This window comes from Triticum aestivum, chromosome 1A (genome assembly GCF_018294505.1).
Source record: "Triticum aestivum cultivar Chinese Spring chromosome 1A, IWGSC CS RefSeq v2.1, whole genome shotgun sequence".
NCBI classification, from domain to species: domain Eukaryota; kingdom Viridiplantae; phylum Streptophyta; class Magnoliopsida; order Poales; family Poaceae; genus Triticum; species Triticum aestivum.
In genome coordinates, this window is record NC_057794.1 from 232,035,003 (window position 1) to 232,058,947 (window position 23,945).

The 23,945-nt window shown below is 48.2% G+C and overlaps 1 protein-coding gene across 1 annotated transcript in view; it reads left to right on the forward strand.

The window, feature by feature from the left end:
• The window catches only part of LOC123043920 (histone acetyltransferase GCN5), a 32,905-nt gene extending 9,551 nt beyond the window's left edge, over nt 1-23,354 (forward strand). Inside the window, exons 8-13 of the mRNA XM_044466528.1 lie at nt 575-643; nt 1,128-1,182; nt 14,392-14,507; nt 22,425-22,518; nt 22,629-22,770; nt 23,045-23,354. Of these exons, the coding sequence (XP_044322463.1) occupies nt 575-643; nt 1,128-1,182; nt 14,392-14,507; nt 22,425-22,518; nt 22,629-22,770; nt 23,045-23,111 (543 nt within the window). The 3' untranslated portion in view covers nt 23,112-23,354. The remainder of the gene's footprint in view (nt 1-574; nt 644-1,127; nt 1,183-14,391; nt 14,508-22,424; nt 22,519-22,628; nt 22,771-23,044) is intronic.
• The last annotated feature ends 591 nt before the right edge of the window (nt 23,355-23,945 follow it).

The following is a 23,945-nucleotide window of genomic DNA, read 5'->3' on the forward strand; positions in this document are numbered from 1 at the left end:
CCTTGATACACTGCTATCGATATATTTCTCCCTACTCGCCACACCCCATAACTAGCTTAGGGAGCTGCCCTTCCGTTCCCCACCGTTGCTGTTGTTTGGGTTCCCATAATGCACTCAGAATTTCCTATCCCTGTACCGTAAGGATGGAATTCTACACAAAGCATCAGGAAATGGAACCCATGGCCATAACCCATAAGGCCCATAACAAGTGACATGGCATAGTTATATCACTGATATATGTTAATGCTTCTCTTTTTGTTTTGGACACAGGGAATTAATTGTACTACTAATATTACAGATTTACATCTGAGTGATATTCCAGTAGGCATGTAGATTATTTGTTAGCTTATACACATTACTTAATTGCCAGCCCAACTGACTTAGAAATTGGCAAAACACAAATGTTAATTTTTACTTACCAGTTCTCACTTGTTTACCTCAATTTCAAGTTTTAGTCCGTCCTGCTTCCATTTTCCAACTTCCAGTTTCCTGATGAATATTGCCATTTTGTCATGTTATGACTTCTGTTTTCATCCTTCTAGCATCCAATATGACAAATGACTGAACTCTGCAGGCAATTGATGAGAAGATCAGAGAGCTTTCTAACTGTCATATTGTTTATTCAGGAATTGATTTTCAAAAGGTTAGCTTTTCCTAAGGCAATGTTTCCGGTGGAAATTGTGCTGTATAAAAAATTGTTGGTATGGAAAACTACGAGGGTGCTAGGTAAAAAGGGACTATTTTTCTTAGATTTCCTTGAAAAATATATCTCATCTCTATTTTTCACTGATGATAGTGAATAGTTCTGCCCTATGCCCATGAATGCATATAATTTGGTCTGTTGCATAGATGATTCTGTCTTATACTGGGCATGTTGTTTTCATTTTGGAATAACTACCTTCGTAGCGAGCAAAGCTTGAGTATTAATCAATGACATCTTTCGTGGTAAATATGGGATTTTTTGTTTACTGTGTGTTATTTGTCTCATTACGTTTGTCCTTTTGGGTTCTGTACTAGACATGCAAAAATGAAGAAAAGATAAATAAGTTACATATTCGGATGTCCTTGCACACTTTTGTATCAGGTTGTTCAACATGGTGTTCATCGAGTCCATTTCTTTCTTTCAGAAAGAAGCTGGTATTCCAAGAAGACTGATGAAACCAGAAGATATCCCTGGGTTGAGTAAGTAATATTCTGTCCAGATCATTTTTCCTTTGCTCGCGCCCTATACCTATGTGTTCTGATAGTCCTGTCTATCCTGAACACCATATGTATTCACGCTTTTCTTAGCCTGCTACAGCTGGACGTCTTAAACCAACTCAAAAACTTAAGTTGGTGTTAATTGTTAGGAAGATAGTATTGGTCTAAGAGTATAGATATGCATGCATGCATGCATGCATCTCTCTCTCTCTCTCTCATAACATGGTATTAGAGCCTAGGTTTAGGTCCCCTCTGGCACTGCAACTTGCCTCATGATCGATTTTTTTTCGGTCTTCTTTCGATCATCTCGAACGGGCCGCGCGGCTGCCTCTCCGTCTGCCTCGTTTGGCTCTCACCGCCTGCTCACGTGTGTCAGATTGGCTGCTGCTCCCTAACGTGCTGCCTCAATCCGTCTGCTCTTGGACGCGCAGGTCCATGCCCTGCATTGACTCGGTTGACCTTCGTCAGCCGCTGCTCCTAGACGCGCAGCTCCGCCGCCGCTTGCCCGATTCGCCACCGTCCGCCGCCTGCCGGATTCGTCTGCCAAACCCGACAGCGAGCATTGACCCAGCTCTCAAGATCGAAGCCCGCATGGCGGCGTTGTTCCAGATCGATTGTTTTTTTTTTCGGTCTTCTTCCCGATGGTCAACGCCTCCACGTCTCTAGAACGGGCCGCACGGCTGCCTCTCGGTCCGCCTCGTTCGGCTCTCACCGCCTGCTCATGTGCGTCAGATCTGCTGTTGCTCCTTAACGTGCTGCCTCAATCCGGCTGCTCTTGGACGCGCAGGTCCGCGTCTTGCATTGACTCGGTTGACCTTCGCCGGCCGCTGCTCCTGGACGCGCAGCTCCGCCGCCGCCTGCCGGATTCGTCCGCCAGACCCGACAGTGAGCATTGACTCAACTCTCAAGATTGAAGTCCGCATGGCAGCGCTATTCCAGATCGCCGCTTCTGCCGGCCTGCTCTCCATCGATGTTTCCTCATCCAGATCGAGAGACACCCGGCTGTCTTGTCAGCCTCCCCGCTCTCCGCTCGGGCCAGTGCTTGGCTGCATATGAAGGTTGCTGCTCCAGCCGACGAAGATTGATCTGGATGGACATGGGCAACGCCCGTGGCTGCTTTTCGTCCTTCCACCCAAGAGCTGCTACTTTATGCCAATGTGCATGTGTTGACCGGTATGAGGGCCTGGCCCATCTTCACTGTTGGTATAGGGCCCAATCCCATGTGTGTGACCTAGATGAGAGCAACCAGAGTTATATGCGCGTGTGACACACCGGAGTAGAAGTGAGCCGCCAGACACACCAAACCACATGTATGCGGGCAGGCCTCTCTCGTTCTACATGGTATCGGAGAGCTGGGGCGACAGAGGAAGGCGCCGGCGGTAGAGTCGCCAGCGAGGCGGCGGGGTCCAGCGGAGGACGAAGGCGGCGGAGCTGGGCGCGGGCTGCTGGAGAGGAGCACGCGCTGCGGGCGACGCTGGAACTGGAGGTGACAGGCGGCTGGCTGCGTGCTGCTGGAGGCTGCGGGCTGCGCGGGAACTAGAGGAGCACGTGGCACGGCTGCGCGGAGGTGCAGTGAGGTGTGTGCATGTGGAGCTGCTGCAGCATCGCTGCTGGTGCTAGTGGAGAAGGAAGTGCTGCTTGTAGCTGCGGCAGAGAGAAGGGTGCGGCTGCTGTTGGGGGCACTGGCTCGATCTAGTACAGTCGTGTGTGCTTCTGCTGCTGAGGATTGGTAGAGGAAGAAGAGGTGGTGACATTGCTGCTGCTCGCCAGAGGAGGCTGGCTGAACTGCAGGTGGTGCTGCTGCTTGAAGGTCCTGGGTGCTGTTGGTGTAAGAGGCTGGCTGAACTGCAGGTGGTGCTGCTGCTTGAAGGTGCTGGGTGCTGTTGGTGTAAGTTTTTTTAACACTGCTGATTGAAGAAGAGGGGAGGCAATCATGGGGGCTGAACTCATTGCTGCTCTAGAGAAACTTGCGTAGCTCATGACTGCGAAGGCCGAGGGGTTACCTCCTGCAAGTGGCGCCATCGTTGTGCCCCACATGGATCAGGTGTTCAAGCTTGAGCTCATGCCAAATGATGTCAAGCTGAATGGCGTGAGCAGCTACCTGAGCTGGTCGAGGCGCGCCGTGTTGATCTTGAAGACAAAGGATGGAGTATGTTCTTGGAACGGTTGAAGAACTGTCTGACAAGGCGAGCCCAGAATGGAAGAAGTGGAGTGTCACCGACTCTCTAGTTTTGGCCTAGATGTTGAACTCCTTGATTCCATCCATTGCCATGTCTGTTGAGGCATTGCCAACTGCTTCTGCTGTGTGGAGCATGTTGTCCACAAGGTATTCCGGTAAGGGAAACCTGATGCTCATGTCTCAAATGGAAGACAAGATTCATGCTGTTCGTCAAGGTGACAAAGCGTGCTGGTGTATGTGAATGAGCTGCAACACCTTTGGGCAGATCTGGATCAGTGTGATCCCCTTGAGATTCCACATGCAGAGTCCATGGAGCTTGCCAGGAAGTGGGTTGAGCGCAGGCGTGTGGTGCAGTTTCTAAAGGGCCTAGATCAAGCTTATGAGAGTAGACATGCTGCAATGCTACATCAGCCGACACTTGTGACCCTTGATGAGGCCATTGCTGCGATGTCCCAAGAAGAGGTACACTTGTAGTCGAGAAGGGGAGTTGGAAATGAATCTGCTTACAGGGTGGCTGACCAGCGAGGGGTGTGTCACAATTGTGGTCAACCAGGGCATATCAGACCTAGGAACGTCAGAGGCCGAGGGTACAGTGGTGGCAGTAGCAGCCGAGGTGGTTGGAATGTGAGTTGTGGTCGGAATGGGTGTGGCGGTTCTTGGAGTGCTCCTCATTGGAATGCTCCTAAGGCAAATGTAGCTGCTTAAGCTGCAGGGAAGCAGCCTGTAGGAGAACAGGAGACTGCTCCCAGCTATGCCAACTTTGTTGATACAAATGAAGGTAACGTTGAACACGCATCAATCGCAACCCATAAAATAAACTCTGAATGGGTGCTTGACTCTGGAGCATCACAACATGTTGCTGGAGACTTTAATGAGTTTACATCTTATGTTCCACACTCTCTTGCACATCAGAAAAACATTCACATAGCAGATGGCACAACCCAACCCATCATAGGTGTTGGGACAGTCAACTGCATGCCGAGTCTTGAATTATCCTCAGTGTTGCATGTGCCCGCTTTTCCTGTGAACTTAGTGTCCTTGAGTGCTTTGGTTGACCAAATAGATTGCCGGATAATTCTTGAAAAGGTTGTGTTCTTGATTGAGGAGAGATTGACGGGCAGGAGTCTTGGGACTGGAACAAGGTGTAGGGGGCTGTGGTACATGGACCGCAGCATGTCGGGCCTGGAGGATAAGGAGATTAGAGCATTGATCCATCACTGTAGGATGGGACATGTGTCTTTTGACAAAATGTATCAAGTATTTCCTGATGTAATGAGTGGTGTGGACAAGAGCAAGCTGAAATGTGATGCGTGTGAGTTTGCTAAACATACCAGAAACTCGTATGTGAGTAAAGGGATCAGGAGCATCTCTCCTTTTGTGTTGATCCACTCTGATGTATGGACATGTCCAGTGTTATCTGTCAGTGGTATGAAGTACTTTGTTATGTTCATAGATTGTCATTCTCGGATGACTTGGGTCTATCTTATGAAACATAAAGATGAAGTGTTTCAGTGTTTCAAAGTCTTTTATGCACTTGTTCAGGCTCAATTTAATGTGAAAATTCAAGCACTCAGATCTGACAATGGCACCGAATATGTTAACAAGGCCATTGGTTCCTTCATGTCAGACAAGGGCATCTTGCATCAAACATCTTGCTCGGACACACCTCCTCAAAATGGGGTGGCACAGAGGAAAAATCGCCACCTGCTGGAGGTGGCCCGTGCATTGATGTTCACCATGAATGTGCCCAAGTTCCTGTGGAGTGAAGCTGTCATGATGGCCACCTTCTTGATCAACCGCACACCATCCCGGGTGATGGGTATGAAATCACCGTGTGAGTTGGTTTTCACAGAAAACAAATTCCCAGTTCCTCCCAAGGTGTTCGGTTGCCCTTGTTTTGTTCGTGATCACAGGCCATCAGTCAACAAACTAGATCCTCGGGCAGTCAAGTGTATTTTTATTGGGTATTCTTCAGGACAAAGAGGGTACAAATGCCGGAGTCCGTTTGAGAGGAGGACATTTGTGAGCATGGATGTTACGTTGCGTGAATTGGAACCCTTTTATGGTGAGAAAACTGAGCTAAGCGTCTTGTTTGAAGAACTTGACCAATGTCTCCAACCGGAAATTGGTCAAGAGGGGGAAAGCAGTGATAGTGATAATGATAATTGTGGTGGTGTCGATTCAGTACTGTAGCAACCAATTGAGGGTGATATTCCGGTACAGCGAAGCGAACAGCAGCCCCCAAAAATGATAACACCACAGAGTGAAGGACCGATTGTGACTGATGGGGTGCCGAGTCAGGCAGGCGGTGCTCCCACCCAGATCGGTTGTGTACCGAGGTGGACGGTAGAGCAAGAGGAGCAGCTAAAGGTGTATTCACGGAAGCAAGGTGATGCTTCTCATAGGTGGCAGAAGGTGAATGAGGAGCATAATCCTCAAGTATATTCAAGACGACAGCATCATGTTCAGGGGGAGCAGCCAGCACAGATGCAGGGGGAGCAACAAGGCAGCAATGCAAGCTCAGTTGACACAGAGGACTTGCCAATTGCTTTGAGAAAAGGTACTCGAGAAAAAGCAGGGATACCCGAGCCAAAGTGTGGGTTCGATGCCAATGATATTGGAAATTATGTTTCCTATGAAGCATTATCTCCAGCCCACAAATCATTTGTTGCTTCTCTTCAGCTGGTGTCTCTTCCAACTGATTGGAAGGCAGCCAAAGTGGATCCAAAGTGGCGAGCAGCTATGATAGAGGAGGAGTTGGAGGCATTAAGTAAGAACAATACATGGGTACTAATACCTCTTCCAAGAGGAAAGAAGGCAGTTAGCTGCAAGTGGGTATACCGTGAAGCAGAATGCAGAAGGGAAGATTGAAAGGTACAACCAGACCTACGACATTGACTATGATGAGACCTTTGCTCCGGTAGCAAAGATGAACACTGAGGATTTTGATCTCCTGTGCAGCAAATTTCGGGTGGCTTTTACACCAACTTGATGTGAAGAATGCCTTCTTGCATGCGGACTTGAAGGAGGAGGTATACATGGATATTCCACCTGTGTTCTCAACTTCTGAGACTGCTGGTAAGGTTTTTAGACGGGCTGTGTGTGGCATGGGGTATGAACAATGCAATGGTGACCCTACATTGTTTTATAAACACTAAAGGAAAAATGACCATCCTTGCAGTTTATGTTGATGATATCATTATCACCGGCGATGATGACGTAGAGATAGCAAGGTTAAAGGGGTGTCTGAGTAAGGCATTCGAAGTTAAAGATCTTGGTCGACTGAAGTACTTCCTTGGTATAGAAGTGGCAAGGTCTGGAAAAGGAATAGCTCTTTCTCAAAGAAAGTATACTCTGGATCTCCTCTGTGATGTTGGCATGTTGGGTTGTCGAGCTGCTGGAACCCCAATTGATCATAATCATAAAGTGATCGCCCAATCAGGTGATCTGGTGGATAAAGAAAAATATTAACGATTGGTGGGAAGATTGTTGTACTTGTGTCATACACGACCAGACATTGCATTTGCAGTAAGTGTTGTGATCAGATATATGCATGAGCCTAGGAGTGAACATCTCGAGGCAGTATATAGAATCCTGAGATACTTGAAGGGTTCTCCTGGGAAAGGATTGATATACAAGAGTCATGGACACCTTGTCGTGGATGATTATTGTGATGCTGATTGGGCTAGCTGTCTGGATGACAGGAGATCAACCTCAGGCCATTGTGTTTTCGCAGGAGGAAATCTAGTGTCTTGGAGAAGCAAGAAACAACCCGTTGTTTCCAAATCAACCGCAGAGGCTGAATACAGAGCCATGTCTCAGGGATTGAGTGAGTTGTTATGGACAAGAAATCTATTAGGAGAGTTGAAGATATTGAAGACCAGTTGTATGAATGTATGGTGCGACCACAAGTTGGCAATTAACATAGCAAACAACCTAGTTCAACATGATAGAACCAAACATGTGGAGATTGACAAATTCTTTATCAAAGAAAAACTAGATGCTGGGATTATCAAGATAGAGTATGTGAGTTCAGGACAACAAATTGCAGATTGCTTGACTAAAGGACTGGGAACTAGAGAATGCAGTTCAGCGTGTGACAAGATGGAAATGATAGATATCTACCACCCATCTTGAGGGGGAGTGTTGACTGGTATGAGGGCCTAGCCCATCTTCACTGTTGGTATAGGGCCCAAGCCCATGTGTGTGACCTAGATGAAAGCAACCAGAGTTATATGCGTGTGTGACACACCGGAGTAGAAGTGAGCCGCCAGACACACCAAACCACATGTATGCGGGTATGCCTCTCTCGTTCTACAGCATGCATGCCTTCCGCCACGCTCGTGGACAACGGCTGCCTTTTTCCTGCATGCTTGTCCGCTGCTGCTTCTTGCACATGTGCTGTTGTCCTCACATATCAGTTGCTTCCTGCTGCTACGTGGTGCTCCTGTTCCTGCCGTTCCATGGTCTACTATACCGTCTAGCTGCTGTCTTATCTCATCTAAATAAAACAGATACAATGTTCTCGTCAGGTATGCATCTTCCTCACTGCTCGCTAACTCTTGATGGTGTTTCCTATATTGGTCCCATCTCGCACATGCATCGTCTTTCTGTGTTGTGTGCTCTTCCACTACCATTGTGTAACACCCACGATGCGGCTATATCTCCCACATGTCGGGGCACGATTTAGAGGCATAGCCGCATGGTAGGCATGTCGCAAGAGGGGTAATTTTTACACATCCCATGTACTGAATAAGAAAGGGATAAAGTGTTGGCTTACACTCGCCACTTCACACAATACATAAATATATCATACATCATCCAAGGTACAATCAAAGGTCCGAATACGGAACCAAAATAAAGAAAGACCACCCCAAATGCTAGATCCCCGATTGTCCCAACTGGGCTCCACTACTGATCAATCGGAAACAAAACAACACAACGAACAAGATCTTCATTGAGCTCCCACTTGAGCTGGGTTGCGTCACCTGCACTGGCATCATCGGCACCTGCAACTGTTTGGAAGTATCTGTGAGCCACGAGGACTCAGCAATCTCACACTCTCGAGATCAAGACTATTTAAGCTTATGGGTAGGAAAGGGTAGTGAGGTGGAGCTGCAGCAAGCACTAAGCATATATGGTGGCTAACTTACGCAAATAAGAGCGAGAAGAGAAGCAACGCAACGATCGTGAACTAGAAGTGATCAAAAAGTGATCCTGAAACTACTTACGTTCAAGCATAACACAAGAACCGTGTTCACTTCCCGGACTCCGCCGAAAAGAGACCATCACGGCTACACACGCGGTTGATTCATTTTAATTAAGTTAAATGTCAAGTTCTCTACAACTGGACATTAACAAATTCCCATCTGCCACATAACCGCGGGCACGGCTTTCGAAAGTTTAAACCCTGAAGGGGTGTCCGAACTTAGCCCATCACAAGCTCTCACGGTCAACGAAGGATATTTCTTCTCCCAGGAAGACCCGATCAGACTCGGAATCCCGGTTACAAGACATTTCGACAATGGTAAAACAAGACTAGCAAAGCCATCCGATGTGTCGACAATCCCGATAGGAGTCGCACGTATCTCGTTCTCAGGGCAACACCAGATGAGACAGGCTATGAGTAAAACCAGCCCTCGAGTTTCCCCGAGGTGGCTCCGCAGGCGGCTTGGTTCGGACCAACACTTAGAGAAGCACTGGCTCGGGGGGGGGGGGTTAAAATAAAGATGACCCTCGGGAGCGCGACTCCAAGGAAAAAGTAGGTGGTGGTGAGGCAAATGGTAAAACCAAGGTTGGGCCTTGCTGGAGGAGTTTTATTCAAAGCAAACTGTCAAGGGGTCCCTATAACACCCAACCGTGTAAGGAACGCAAAATCAAGGAACATAACACCGGTATGACGGAAACTAGGGCGGCAAGAGTGGAAAAAAACACCAGGCATAAGGCCGAGCCTTCCACCCTTTACCAAGTATATAGATGCATTAATTAAGTAAGAGATATTGTGATATCCCAACAAATTCATGTTCCAACAAGGAACAAACTTAAACTTCACCTGAAACTAGCAACGCTATAAGAGGGGCTGAGCAAAGCGGTAACATAGCCAAACAACGGTTTGCTAGGAAAGGTGGGTTAGAGGCTTGACATGGCAATATGGGAGGCATGATATAGCAAGTGGTAGGTATCGCGGCATAGCAATAGAGCGAGCAACTAGCAAGCAAAGATAGAAGTGATTTCGAGGGTATGGTCATTTTGCCTGAAATCCCGCAAGGAAGAAGAACGGGTCCATGAAGAAGACAAACGGACGTAGTCGAACGGATCCTCATAACTCCGGAACGGAACCGAAGCTAACGAGAGAAGCTACCTGGAAAGAAGCAGGCAACATAGTAAACAACCATCACATAAACATGGCATGATGCACAACCAAGTATGATGCATGTCTGGTTTAATTATGCATGGCATGGCAAAGTGCAACAAACAATACTACAAATTAAGTGGAGCTCAATATGCAATGAGTTGCTTATTGACGAAACATCACATCAATTATTTAGTTCACTCCCGGTTATGTACCCAACAATATTAAATGTTGTTAAACATGGCAAGAGGGTGAAGCATAAGTAAAATACACAGTTAGGCATTTTAAATGAGGCCGGAAACATCAAACAACAATTCCGGTAAGTCCTCATGTGCTTTAGCAATTTAATGCAACAACAACGTTAACCATTTTAAATGTTATTATCATGATGCGGATGACACGTTCAAGTTTATGCAATTTTTATTAAAAGTAGACATGAGCATATAATGAAGCATTTGTCACCGTGGTGGAAAGAAAGGGTGCCACAGCGACGATAACAAAAACGGTGCCACGATAACGTTTCGGTTCCGGTAACTCGATTGGGATGCCGGTGAAAAAGATGGGGCGTGAGCGAGTTGAGCAAGATGGTGGGGTGCTCCCGACTACCGGGTTCCCACGGGTTAGTGGCATGGAAACGAGTGACAATACAGACACGATGCAGACAAAGGGTGCACCTCATCCAACATGCATTCATTCGTTCACGGGCGTCGTCTTGGGGTTATACCTTCGTAGCGTGCGGTTTTGCGACGTTTCGAGGTCGTAGTGGAAGTAGAGGTTCACAAGTCGAAGAGGAAGTAGTCGTTCATGTTCGAGGAGCGGTAGTGGTACACGGTCGTCATCTAACTTGGCGTCACATCGCGTAGTCGTACACATTCCGTAGATGTTCATGTCATCGGTGTCGTGGTATTTGGGGTCTTCGGACTTGCCGGTCCCGTTCTTGCGACGATAGTCGTTCACGTTCGTTTGGAGAGGTACTTGATGACTCCAACGTCTTCGGGGCGACGGTAGTGGTACACACGAAGGTAGTCGAACTTGATGGATCCGAGGGCTCCGGGCGTCATGGTACTTGTCGGTCCGGGTCTTGAGACATACTAGGCACCGGTGGCCTTTGAGAAACTCGGTGTGACCAAAACGTAGCAGAACAAGGTCCCGGTTGCGGTCGTGTGGACGTTTTGAGAAGAGGAACTTGCCGGTCGAATCCAAATCGAAGCAAGACCAAGGAGGCCTCGGGTGGGCAGCAGCAAGGCAGGCTACAGCACACGTCCGTGGCCCACGGAGAGGTCGCGCAGGACGTCGAGGAGGGCAGCAGAGGCGATGGACGGAGTAGAGGGGCCAATGCCATGGCGCAAGGAGGAGAAGCAGGGCCAGGGGCATGTCGGGGCGAGGAGCTCCTGGTCGTAGCGGCGCGGCGCCGGAGCATGGGCTCGCCGGCCGGAGCGGCACGCGGCCACGGAGGATAGGGAGGACGCGGCGGGACGGCGGCCAAGCGACGAGGAGGAGGCAAAGGGGCCTCGCTGGAGGTCGAGGTCGCCGGCGGTGTTGCGCGGTGGCGCTCGGCGTCCCTGGCGATGCGGCGCTGGAGACGAACCCGAGAAGGAGAAGGGATGGGCGGAGCTCGACGGGGCGACGTGCGGGCGCCGGAGCACGGGCTTCGGGCGCGAGGAGGCGCCATGGAGGAAGGAGGCCGGCTGAGAGGAGAGCTGGCAGGGCGGCCCTCGCCGGAGTCGAGGCCGAAGGGAATGGGTCGAGGGGCTCCTCCCCTGGCGACGGAGCTGACGAGGAGGTCCTGGCACGGCTGCGGTCGAAGATGATAGCTGAAAGTCGAGGTCGGCAGCTTGGGCCTCCATGGTGGCGCGGCGCGAGGAAGGAGAGGCCGGGGCGTCTGGCGCGACTCCCTGTTGCGTGAGGAAAAGAGCGTGAGGAGGGAGAGAAGGGGTGCGTCGGGGTCCCGTGGGTGGCGGCGCGAGGGAGATGGGAACGAGGAGAGGTGGATCGAGCTAGGGTTGAGAAGAGGTGCCGGCTGGGCTGCGGGAAGCCTTGGGCCAAATGGGCCGCAGGAGGCCCAAATGGCATGGCTGGGTTCTCTCTCCCCCCTACTTCCTTCTCTTTACATTAACAGCGAAATAAGAGAAAGGAAAAGAGGGAAGAGAAGGTTAGAGGAAGAATTTGGGCATGTGGTTAATTTTCTTGGACTCACCAAAATATGCTCGGTCCGAGAAAATTAGAAAAGGCCAGATCGAACGATAAGAATTCAAACTCATTTGAATTTAATTCAAATGGGTTTGAACTAGGACGAGGTTTTAGGAGTATCCAAAAATGTTGAGAATTTTGGTAGAGCTCTGGAAAATGGTAAAAGAATTATTGGCAAGGCTAGAGAGTCGAAACTTGAAGAAGAAAAAGGCCAAGGGATTTAATATGCAAGTGGGTTCATGGGTGATTCCAAAACAATGGACTATTTTATAATATCTCCCTAAATATCGAGAGGGTATGTTATAAAGAGAACTCACCATGTGAATTCCCTCGATTTAAATGGATCAAAGATCCATGCCATTTATTTAGTTGAGTTAAAAAAAAGAAAAGACATGATGGCATGATGACATGATGCAATGCACATGATGCAAAGATGAAAGAAACGAACCAAACAAATCACACGACGAATCTTAGAAACCCTCGAAGGCATCTGAAGCCCCGGTCTTGGGGCGTCACACATTGCATCTAGTTTAGTATGTGCTTTCTAGTTTTCTTTGTTTTCCGCCGCGTCCACCAAATCCGTTGCTATTTTGTGTTTCTCATGCCATGCGAGTCCACGATACCTTTGTGACTTTGTCCGTCAGCCTTTCTCTCATCTTGGTCCTTTCTATACAAAACTTTTGTGGCCTACTTGTCCTTGTTGTTTTCGTGGACTCTTTCTGCGTTGTCGATCTATGCCCATTGTCTTAGCCGCCTAGCTTCTTTCGCCATCGTTTGTCGTGGGCTATGATTTTTCGTGCAATGCTTTATTCTCTTAATGTTCCATCTTCTTATGACATCCCATATTCTTTTGATGCTTCTCTTGTATCTTCTATTGATGCGGTGTCTTCCTCAGATGTGCCATCTCTTCTTTATCCCCTTTGGCTTGACTCAACAGATTTTGAAGACTCTTCATGCGACGACAACACTCTTAAGTATTAGTATTGGACTATGTTCCCTTACCTTGCACCTCAAGTCTTGTGTAATGTATATATGCCCCTTGGGCCTTTCAATAGAGATAAGTTGCTTTCATAACATCAATCTCCAAAATTGTTTAGGGTCGCACATACTTTCTTTTCAGTTTTCACTCCAAATCTGTAAACCCCTCAAATTGGTGTTACCTGGAGATGTCCACGTGTTCCAATAGTAATTCTGGCAGACTGGCAACTAGTTTTGAAATCCCATAAGTACATTAGTAATAGTGCATACCACCCAATAGTGACCAAACAAACTTGGGTACAAGTAACCTGGGAATAGTTTGTAATCCAAACCAAGCCCAGTCAAGTACACCAACCAAACGAAACCAACCCAAACAATAAGTGCTAGAATCCAAATCAAACCAAACTGCTTGGATTTTCAAGCCAAACCCATCCATTCCATTCTCCCAATACCGTTTGAGTCCAAAGTTACAAGCTATGGACATGTGCACATGTGCACATGCGCACGTGGATAGCTGTTGATGCATGCATGTGCAGTTTCACCACTGAACTTTGCTGCCCAGTTGGCACTGAAGGAGCGAAGCCATGGACTGTTCTCCTTGTGCGCCACGGCCCGCTGGTCGCAGGCCCCCGTGGTCCGTGCATGCTGCGTCTTGGTTTTTGGCTCTAGGGCTGTGTGACTCATTGGTGAGGGCGAAGGAGTTGCCAAGCAATCTCCATGCAAGGCTCGACGTGGTGCTTGGTCACGTAGGCGATCCACCTCTCGTGCTTTGGTCAGGGCATCGGAGCTGGACGCAATGGCAACGGGGACGGTGCTGTGGACTATGCGGTGGACTAGGCCCAGACCGAGCTCCTCCAGAAGCTTGATGAGATATGTTACGAGCCGCCGAGCTCGTATGACCAGCAGTCTGTATGCGAGGCAGCCGAGTCGGAGGTTTTGGCAGCCGCCCTATGGGTATGGCAGTCAGGGGAGCTGCCACCATAGCCCGTGTCAGTGTGCATTGTGCGTGCCATGGCCAGCGGGCTGTGGCGCACAAGGAGAACATTCAATGGCTTCACTCCTATAGTGCCAGCGGGGCAGCAAAGTTCAGGGATGGAAATGCGTATGCATGCACCAACAACTATCCACGTGCACATGTCCATAGTTTATAACTTTGGACTCAGACCGTATTGGGAGAATGCACTGGATGGGTTTGGCTTGAAAACCAAACAGTTCGGTTTGATTTTTATTGTAGCAACTTATTGTTTGGGTTGGTTTGGATTGGTTTGGTTGGTATACTTGTACATGTATGAGTTGGACTGGGTTTGGTTTGGATTACAAACTATTCGCAGGTTTATGTAAACAAAACTCGTAGTAAAGAGCTAAGAGGAGACTAGAATATTTAATGATGTTTGGTTTTTTCTTTCTTGTTGTTCTAACTTTGGCTGTCTGCTTTTCTTTCTTGTAGTTCTAGTATTGATGCAAATCTGACAGAACTGTTAATGTTATGCAGGGGAAGCTGGGTGGACTCCTGACCAGTGGGGGCATTCCAAATCACGTTCAACATTTTCCTCGGATTATAACACTTACAGACAGCAGCTTACTAGCCTTATGCGGATGTTGTTGAAGGCAAGTCTTCTATCATTAATCTGTTTATATGACGTGTGTTGCGTAAGTTGATTGCATTAGATAACTTGCACTTTCTATTGCCAACCATAAGATATGCATCCTTCTATTCCAAAGACTACCTTGTTAGCAGTAATCCTTATGTTATATTTACTTAGCTAGGTAGTAGTAGTAGGTCGGCTGGAGCTCCTTAGTAAGAGGTAGTGTATGCATCATCTAGACAGCAGTAGTCAATTTGGTTTTGCATGCACCAGCAGCTGCTAGAGCTGCATGGTCGGTTTAGCATAGAAATCGACTTCCCCATGTACTATATATAGAGCTCAGCAATACAAGAAACAGCTTCAAGAAATCAAAACTATCCTGTGTTCAGCTCCATCTCCCCTTTGCTCCTCTACTTTTAAGTCTATTTCTAACATTTGACATCAGAGTGAGGTTTTGAGCCAAGACCATGTCAGCTTCGGTGGATGGAGGCACCGGTCGCAGCCCACAGCGGCGCGTCTGTCGCCGTCGTTCCCTTTCTTCCATGCAAGCAAGGCACGGGCGGCGCCATGACGGTCCAGAGGTGATCGTCCAACGCATGGTGAAAGAAGTCGGTGATTTGCCATTCCCGCAGCTGACTCGGAGCAACTATGAGGATTGGAGCACCCTCATGAGGATTGGAGCCTCCTCTTGATGGTGAAGATGGAGGCCTGTAATTTGTGAGATATTGTCGAATTTGGCGACGCAAATCACTAGGAAGATCCCATGCTATCGGAGATGATCCGCACCCTGGTTGTCAAGGGGACAACCAAGGAAGCTTGGGAGGCGATTCGTGTCGGCACTGATCGTGTCGGCAAGTCCACGGTGCAGAAGCTGCGCCGGGAGTGGGAGCTGCTCACTTTCTCTCGACGACTTTGCGCTCCGCCTTTTTGGACCATGCACAACAATGTCGTCGACGAAAGAGAGCCGTGAGAAGATGCTTCGCGTTGTTCCTCGGAAGTATTGGCAGATTGCACCTCTTGACGATCGCTATGAGCCGCCCAAGTCGGAGCAACCTCTCTTGTCCGGCGGCAAGCTCTAATTCTTCGAGGAGTAGCGATGCCCTCGTGGTGCGCGAAAGAAGATGAGCAGCACACCCGTTGCCAAGGAAGGAGCAAAGGATGACGATTGTGCCAGATGCCGTAGTTGTGGCCTCCTTAAACACAAGCATTCAACCTTTTCCACTCAGCTTGTTCCTTCTCTTCATATGGATCTATCAGCAAAAGAAAATGAGTAAATGGCTTGCTGGAAGTACCATTGAAAAGAACCAAGAGTTTACTTTACTCACAAATTCAAATTCACTCCAATTCCTCTCACACCCGGATGATGATGCACAGAGGCTGACAATGCACTTTGCAAATTTTTGTATCTCAGTGGCCCGACCACCATATGAACACCACCAATCAACTAAAGTGATAAAAGGGGACAGTCAAAAACACATGAACTTATGAAGAGCAAACATGCTGAAATTAACATGTTGCAACTAACAATACTTACAAGGGCCCTTTTCCTCAATATTTTCAATTGCCAACGCATTAGAAAAGACTCCTCGATGGGCCTCGTAGAGCACAGCTTGTTGATCAATATTGCTTCAAGTATTGGCATCAAGTACTGTTTCTGCAAGCACAACATTAAAGCAGCTCCTTAGCTCTCCAACTAAGGCATCGCCATTCCTGTTTACAATAGGGAAAAACTTTCCCGGGTTCAAAAAAAGAGCAGTCATATACAATGGTCGGGCCATTTGAGTCTCCCAACGCTTCTCAACAATGCACAAGATCTTCTTGAGCAAAGGTTGCTTTTTTTGTTCGGGGAAACTTTGATTGATCCTCTCCTTTGCATAAATCATAAGTGTTATAATCTCTGGCATGGCAGGCTTCTCATCACCACCCGCCACCCTAAACACTCGAAGAAGCGGTGTTGAAGCTCTAAGGCAGCCCTCAATTGAATGCCGTCAGTCAGCTGAAAGCACAATCAAGCCAGCTTGTGTTTTTGCCACTTTGCTTCCAACCCATGCTGCACATGTAAAATATACTCGTCAAAGCTGCCTTGTGCTTGACCAAACTCTTTAGTGAAGGAAGGCTGTGGCGAAACAAGTGGCTGCTGCCTGCTGGTCTCACAAGATCTATCCCATTCGTCGCCTTCCTCATTAGACTAAGAATTCTCCCATGACTATAGATGAAAGTTGTGACACCTCTAGCCTGTGCAATAGGTTTCTTGAATGCCTTCAACTTCCCTATGTGTTCAAGCATTAGATCCAAGCAATGGCATGCACAAGGACTCCAATATAGTGCAGAGATCCTCGACTCTAAAAGGTGGCCAGCTGCCTTGTAGTTAGCACCATTGTCGGTGACAACTTGCACGGCATTATCTTTCCCAACTTCCTCAATTCTGTTGTCTAGCAAATCAGCGATCATTTGAGCATCATGTGATTCACTTGAGGCATCAATCGACTCCCAAGAAGAAAGTGCCCTCCGGACTGTTAACAAGGAAGTTAATCAAAGGGCGGCCCCTTCTATCTGACCAGCCATCTGACATGAGGGCGCATCCATATTGTTTCCATGCTGCCTCGTGCTGCTTCCTTAAAGTAGTACTCGTTTCCTTGACACAATCATTAAACAATGGCTCTCTCAGCTCATAGCCACTAGGAAGCCTGTAACCTGAACCGTATTGACAGGAGGTTTCAATTGCAACCTCAAACTGTCTACTGCTTGCAGCATTGAATGGAATGCCACACCCATAGAAGAACAATGCCCACTGCATATTCACATAGTGCCTCCCTTCTTTAGTCTTTGTGCAGGACTCCATGGTGCTTTGAGAACACCCTGAGTGTCTTTCATCTACAAGATCCTCAGGTGTTCTTCAAATACGGCAACAATTAGTTTTAAACTATTGGTGGAAGCAGCGGTAGACTTCTTGCCTCTTCCTTGCATGTTGGCAACAAATGCTCTCTTGTTCTTGGCTGCTGTCCCTGAGCTTGGCCTGGTATTGGGGACATTGTTCCATCTGCATTCACCTCCTCAACCTCCTACATCTACCCCCTTGATCCTCCTGTTCTGCTCCAAATATTCTGCCATCTCTCTCCTGACTAGTGTGGTAGCCTTAGGACAACCAATCACATCTCCACTTAAGCCAGCAACATGCTCCTTGTGCCTCTTGTTCCATCAAGTGGTTATCTTGCCACAAAGATTGCACACGACACTTTTCCGATGGGGAGGAGCATGCCAATATCCATATTTCCACCCTGGATCATTTGACCGTAGTGGCTTCCGTGCTTGATCTTTCATTGAACCGTGGCTGGGCTCATCCCCCCATCAGCCCCTCCATTTGCAGCCATGTTGCTACACTTCTACTGCAGCAAACAACCAAACACAAAAGAATATTAAGTAACCAACCAAAACAATCAAACAGCCTACAGCCATGGCAGGGTTTTTTGGCTGCCGTGCAACATGGCATCAGCAAACAAGCAATGATTGTTTGCTCACTAATCAGCGTGCATTGATAGGTGTCCCATGAAAGCAGCACATCATTAGCCAGTAAACTAATCACTAACCATGCATCATTATTCTAATCACCATCCCACCATATATATACCCATCCCACCATGCATCATTATTCTAATCAATCGGAGAGCCCATCATGCATTATTCTAATCAATCTAACCATCCACTAAGTCACAAGCATCCTACTCATCTAATACAAGAGAGGCAGTGAGCACTGAGCACTGAGCAGAGTTGCATAACAAAGCAGGCAGCACAACTAGAAGTGCATGAGAGGAGGAAGAGGGGGGATCCATACCCCTGCTGCCTGCTGGAGATGGAGGGATGAGCTGCCAGAGAAGCTGCTGCCTTCTGGAGATGGGGGATATGGCGATCTGCTCTCGCCCATCGCCGCGAAAAGTCCAGAGAGGAGAGAGCCCTCTCGTTCTGTTTGTTTAGATTAGATTCGTGCGCAAGGGATCTTTCCTGCCCGTGTGTTCCTTCACGAGGCAGGTTTTCCGCCTGAACCCTGCGGGCCTAGCCTAAAGCGAGCAAGGACGCCTAAGCGGATGATCTGGACGAAACACCTAAAGCGGACGCTTTACTGACCTGTCTAAAGCGAGGTCGACGCCTCATCTCCTGGGAGCGCTCTGACGCTTAAGCGACGCTTTAAAACCAGTGAGCTAGGCGTGCACAAGGTCCTGACGGGTGTCTACTACATTCCCAGGCTCCGCAACATCGTGAGCCTGCGGTAGCTAGACGAAAACAGCGCTGCCATCCACATCAAGTGAGAAATCCTTCATATCTGGGACAAGCAAGAGCGTCTTCTTGCCTCGGTGCCACGTGAACGCAACCGACTATATGTGGTGCACTTCAACATCACTCACCCTATGTGCCTTGCCGCACGCCACGATGTCGTGGCCTGGCGATGGCACGATAGGTTTGGCCACATCTCCTTCCACACGCTGAGACGCATGTCTCGCAACAAAATGGTGTGGGCTGCCGGAGCTTGAGCATATTGGCCAGCTCTGCAATGCCTGCATCACCACTGATGTAGGACTAAGTCCTAGGTTTGCCTGATCTTCACGAATTGGAGGTGGATTTGAGGAATTACATGAACACAAGGGGAATTTGGGAAGTACAAGAGAAAAACACTCTGTTGGAGAAGATCCACACAAAAGTACTCAAATCACAAGGCAAACTGGTGGATCTCAAGCATTCAACAACAAGAAAGGAAAGTAAAGATAACTAGGTAAAAAAAGGGCAACCCAATGCACGTAGCTCCTGTTTGCGCAGGGTCCGGGGAAGGGTCCGACCACTTTGGGTCTATTGTACGCAGCCTTTCCCTACATTTCTGCAAAAGGCTGTTTCCAGGACTTGAACCCGCGACCTCATGGTCACAAGGCAGCAGCTTGACCACTGCGCCAAGGCTCCCCTTCTAAAGATAACTAGGTAGTTCTTCACAAATCTCTAAGAAGTGAGATCTTGAGAGATAAATGTTCCCCAAATCTCTAGGTGAGATTGAGGTCTTGGTAATCCCTTGGGATTCTTCTCCCAATGGAGGCCTTGGTCTCTAGTAGAGAAGGGTAGATGGGCAAAGCTCTCTCAAGTAGTTCTAACATGCTTTGCTAACCCTAAAATGAAGGAGGGGAGGAGGTATATATAGGTGCAATGGGCTTTTTCCAAATTCTGCATGCAGGCTGGCTGGACGTCGAGGTTCATGGTCAGATTTTCGGGCTTCGACTGGACCGGTCGGGTAGCTGGCCGGACGTCCGGAGGCTGATGCTCGTCTCGCCTGCGACTTGCTCGGCACATGCTCCAGGGGTTGGACGTCCGGGTAGCAAGGTGGACGCCTGGCATAACCGAAAACGAGACTTATGCTGCGGTCTCCTCAAGCTGGACGTCCGAACAGTCCGAGTTGCTGTCCGGACGTCCGTCTACTGTAGCATCGGCAACACTTCTTCCTCTACTTTTTTTCGTCTCCGCTTCCAAGCTTCCCTCGCGGATGGTGTAGGTGTACTCTTCTGCTTGTAGTCGTCCTCGTCATGTCTGAAGCTCTGCTCAAACCTATAGATGCACGAAGGAGGGTCAAGTAGTATACCATCCTCACAGGGAACAAGTAAACACGCAAAAAGGATAAGTTTCATCTTAGTATATGCAATGCGTGTGTCCCTTGGTGATGGAGCCAAAGCCATGGTAATGACCCTAGGATGCTCCGCACTAACCGGCAAGCTTCGGCACACCCCCTTTCCCAAGAAGGCGAACTTCAGGGCTGAAGGAGGCCTCGAACTCGTCCATGGAAACGTGTGTGGGCCTATCAGCCCTGCAACCGATGGCGGTCGTCGCTATTTCCTGCTGCTGGTTGATGACTGCACCATTGTTTCAATTCAGCGAGTCCAAGCGGTGGCTGAAGCAGAGTGTGGACGGCCATTCCATATCTTCCGCACCTATCAGCCCTGCAACCGATGACGGTCGTCGCTATTTCCTGCTGCTGGTTGATGACTGCACACCGTTGCTTCAATTCAGCGAGTCCAAGCGGTGGCTGAAGCAGAGTGTGGACGGCCATTCCATGTCTTCCGCACCACAGTGGCGGCGAATTCACCTCGTTGGAGTTTGCACACCATTGTGAGGAGCAAAGTGTGCAACGTCAGTTCATGTTGCCCTTTTCCCCACAGCAGAATGTGGAATGCCGGAATCAGACTGTCGTTGCCACTGCTCATGCCCTGTTGAAACAAAGGAAGTTGCCAGCAAAATTTTGGGGGGAGGCGGTCACAACTGCGGTTTTCCTGCTGAATCGAGCCCCGTCCAAAAGTATGGCTGGCATGACAGCCACGGGAGGAAGCCTGCAGTCCAGCACCTGCGCACCTTTGGGTGTGTGGTGTACGTCAAGGACGTACGCCCTCAGCTTCGCAAGCCCGATGATCGCAGCTCCGCCATGGTCTTCATCGGCTACGACAAACGCGTCAAGGGCTACTGCACATACGAACAAGCGTGTCCATATATCACTTGTGATGTCATCTTTGATGAAGAGGCCAGCTGGGATTGGATGGCCGTGCAGTGACTTCATCATCATGAAGATCCAGCAAGCTGCTCCTTCCACACCAAGTGCAGCTGCAGGGGGGGCACCTTCCCCTGTCCCTGCACCATCTCCTGCTGCACAGCCATCTCCAGCATCGCTGCCAACAACATCAAGCCAATCTCCACAGGTAACGCAGCTTGAGTTCATGTCACCGCCACCTGATGACAACGAGCGGTTGGACACAACTCATGATGACACACTGCTGCGCTATCGGGGCATTGACAAGGCGATCGGCAGCACCCTTGTTGTACAGTCGAGCTTGTCGACGACACACTCTAGCTTGTGTGTGAAGGAGAGCCGAGCTCCTTTGACGAGGCTGAGCGCGACGCAGCATGGCGTGCAGCCATGAAGGAAGAAATGAACGCCGTGCAGCGGAATGGCACCTGGGAGCTTTTGGATCTACCATGCGTTGATAGATCCAAAAGCTCCCAGGTGCCGACAGGCTGATAAGCTGGCAATCAGCCAGGTAGCGACTATGGTCTCTCCTACCCACGTGGTTCACAGGAGGCAAAACTAGTTGGATATTCAGACAATGACCACACCGGCGACGTCGACACAAGGAGGAGTGCCGACTGGCTGATAAGCTGGCAATCAGCCAGGTAGCGAGTTGACACGAGGAAGAGTGCCGGCAGGCTGATAAGCCGGCAATCAGCCAGGTAGCGAGTTGTGGCTGCATCTTGCTGTGAAGCAGAGTGTGTCGCTGCAGCAACGGTGGCAACCCAAGCCATTTGGCTAGCACGGTTGCTCGGTGATCTGAAGGGGGAGAAAGCGGACACCTTCAAGCTGAAGATGGACATGTCCGCACTGGCGCTCAGCAAGAACCCAGTTTTCCATGAGCAGAGCAAGCATATCGACGTCCGGTATCGTTTCATCCGCGATTGCGTGGAGAATGGGAGCATCTCTACTGATTTTGTTGGCACCAAGGACCAGCTCGCAGACATCCTAATGAAGGGATTAGGGCGAGTCTGTTTCCATGAGCTCACCACAATGATTGAATGATCAAGATCAGTGCCAAGTAGACACAAGGATCAGAGGGAGACATACTCATACTACTCTGGGTTTGCTCGCCATTGCTTTTTTTTTTCTGGGTTCTGCATGTGGCATTTGTTTGTGCTTGGTTTCGTGAGTGATTTTTTAGGAAGTGATAAGTTAGCTTGTTAATTTTTGTTTGAGATTTTTTTAGCAAGATAAAAGGAAACAGGGAGGTGTGTGTGCACGAACCACCGTCAACTCCCATTTAATAGCAAAGAGATGGCAAATCTGGAAAGAGCCAGTGCATACTGGTGTAAAATTAAAGAGATATATCAAATAGCCTGTCATTTTTAACAAGGATTGCCAGTATTGCAGAGTTTGGTCGATCATGCCGATGCTTGGCCATTCAAAGAGCCGGTGGATTCACGTGATGTTCCAGATTATTATGATATTATCAAAGATCCTATTGGTGAGCTTAAATGATTTATTGGCTCTATTTTCTTGTGTCATCCACCATCTGAAAGATCTGTATCGTGCTAGTTTAAGTTGATCAGCTGCTGAGCACAAGCTTGCCTGCAGATTTGAAGACAATGTCCAGAAGAGTTGAGTCGGAGCAGTATTATGTGACCTTAGAGATGTTTGTAGCCGACTTAAAGAGAATGTTCATTAATGCGAGAACCTACAACTCTCCTGATACGATCTATTTCAAATGCTCCACACGGTGAGTAACTAATATAGTTGTCGCTGCATGTCCAGTGATCACCCTGCCTGTCAGGGGTATTTATGTTATCTGAATATTCCTTCTGGCGGAGTTTGAAACCACACACTAATGGTGGTTTACATAGTTGTTCCTGCTTTATTCGTTTTCTGTGCATCTTTCAAGTTGGTATACTCAGTAATGTCCTCAGCTAGCTGGGTTTGAGAACATCGTTAGCTTTTAGATCTCAGCACCCAGCTTCTTGTGTTAATTGCTTTTGTTCATTTTGATCATGCAGGCTCGAGGCCTACTTCACAAATAGAATCCAATCTCACCTTGCCCAGGCTGCGTCAACCAAGAACTAGACTGATGTTGGGCGCATTGGGTAGTCACTTGTTATGCCGTCCAGCAATTTTTTACTATTAATGCAGCATTGTCTCACGATTTTACTTGGTCAAAGTCCAAATTATCACTCTTTAGGCTCATGGAATACTAGTTGTCTGAGAGAAGCTAATGTTGTTGTGCATGATTAGCGAAAATAGCTGGATCGTCGTTTTGTGAGGAGTGGACTGAAGATGCCTAATGAGCTACTTCCTCTATTGATCAAAGGTGTAAACCTGGTTACTACTCCCTCCGTCTCATAATGTAAGACGTTTCTGGATATCAGTGTATGTCTTACATTATGGGACAGAGGGCGTAGTTAATAAAGAGGAAATAAAGTTATCAAAAAAAGAAAAAAGTCTTCCTCCTCACCAAAATAATTCTTGATTTTTTTGTTTGAAGCCATCTGCCTATGTTGAGGAAGCTCCTGAAATCTCTGCTCAGATCTGTTTCAGACAGTTTTTGAATCAGACCAAACCTGAACCAAGGTGAAGGTGAGACGTTGATAACAGTCCAAAAATGGGGAGCAGATTAGTGGGAATCAATTTAGTCTGGCTTACATTTTTTTAAAGGGTAGTCTGGCTTACATATTGATTTCGTGTATGTCCTGAGAACATGTCGATTTTGATCTAGCCTCTTTCTCTCGGAGATCGTACTGAAATGACCAATTTCTCAAAGGTATAAGAAAAAGTGTTGTTGTCTTAGTTTTATTTTGAAACAAGGCATCATTGATTAAGGAATCCCAAACTCTGCGTTTGAAGTTAAAATACATTTGGAGTTTCTCGCAAAATAGACCATGAGATGAAGGTGACAAGCAA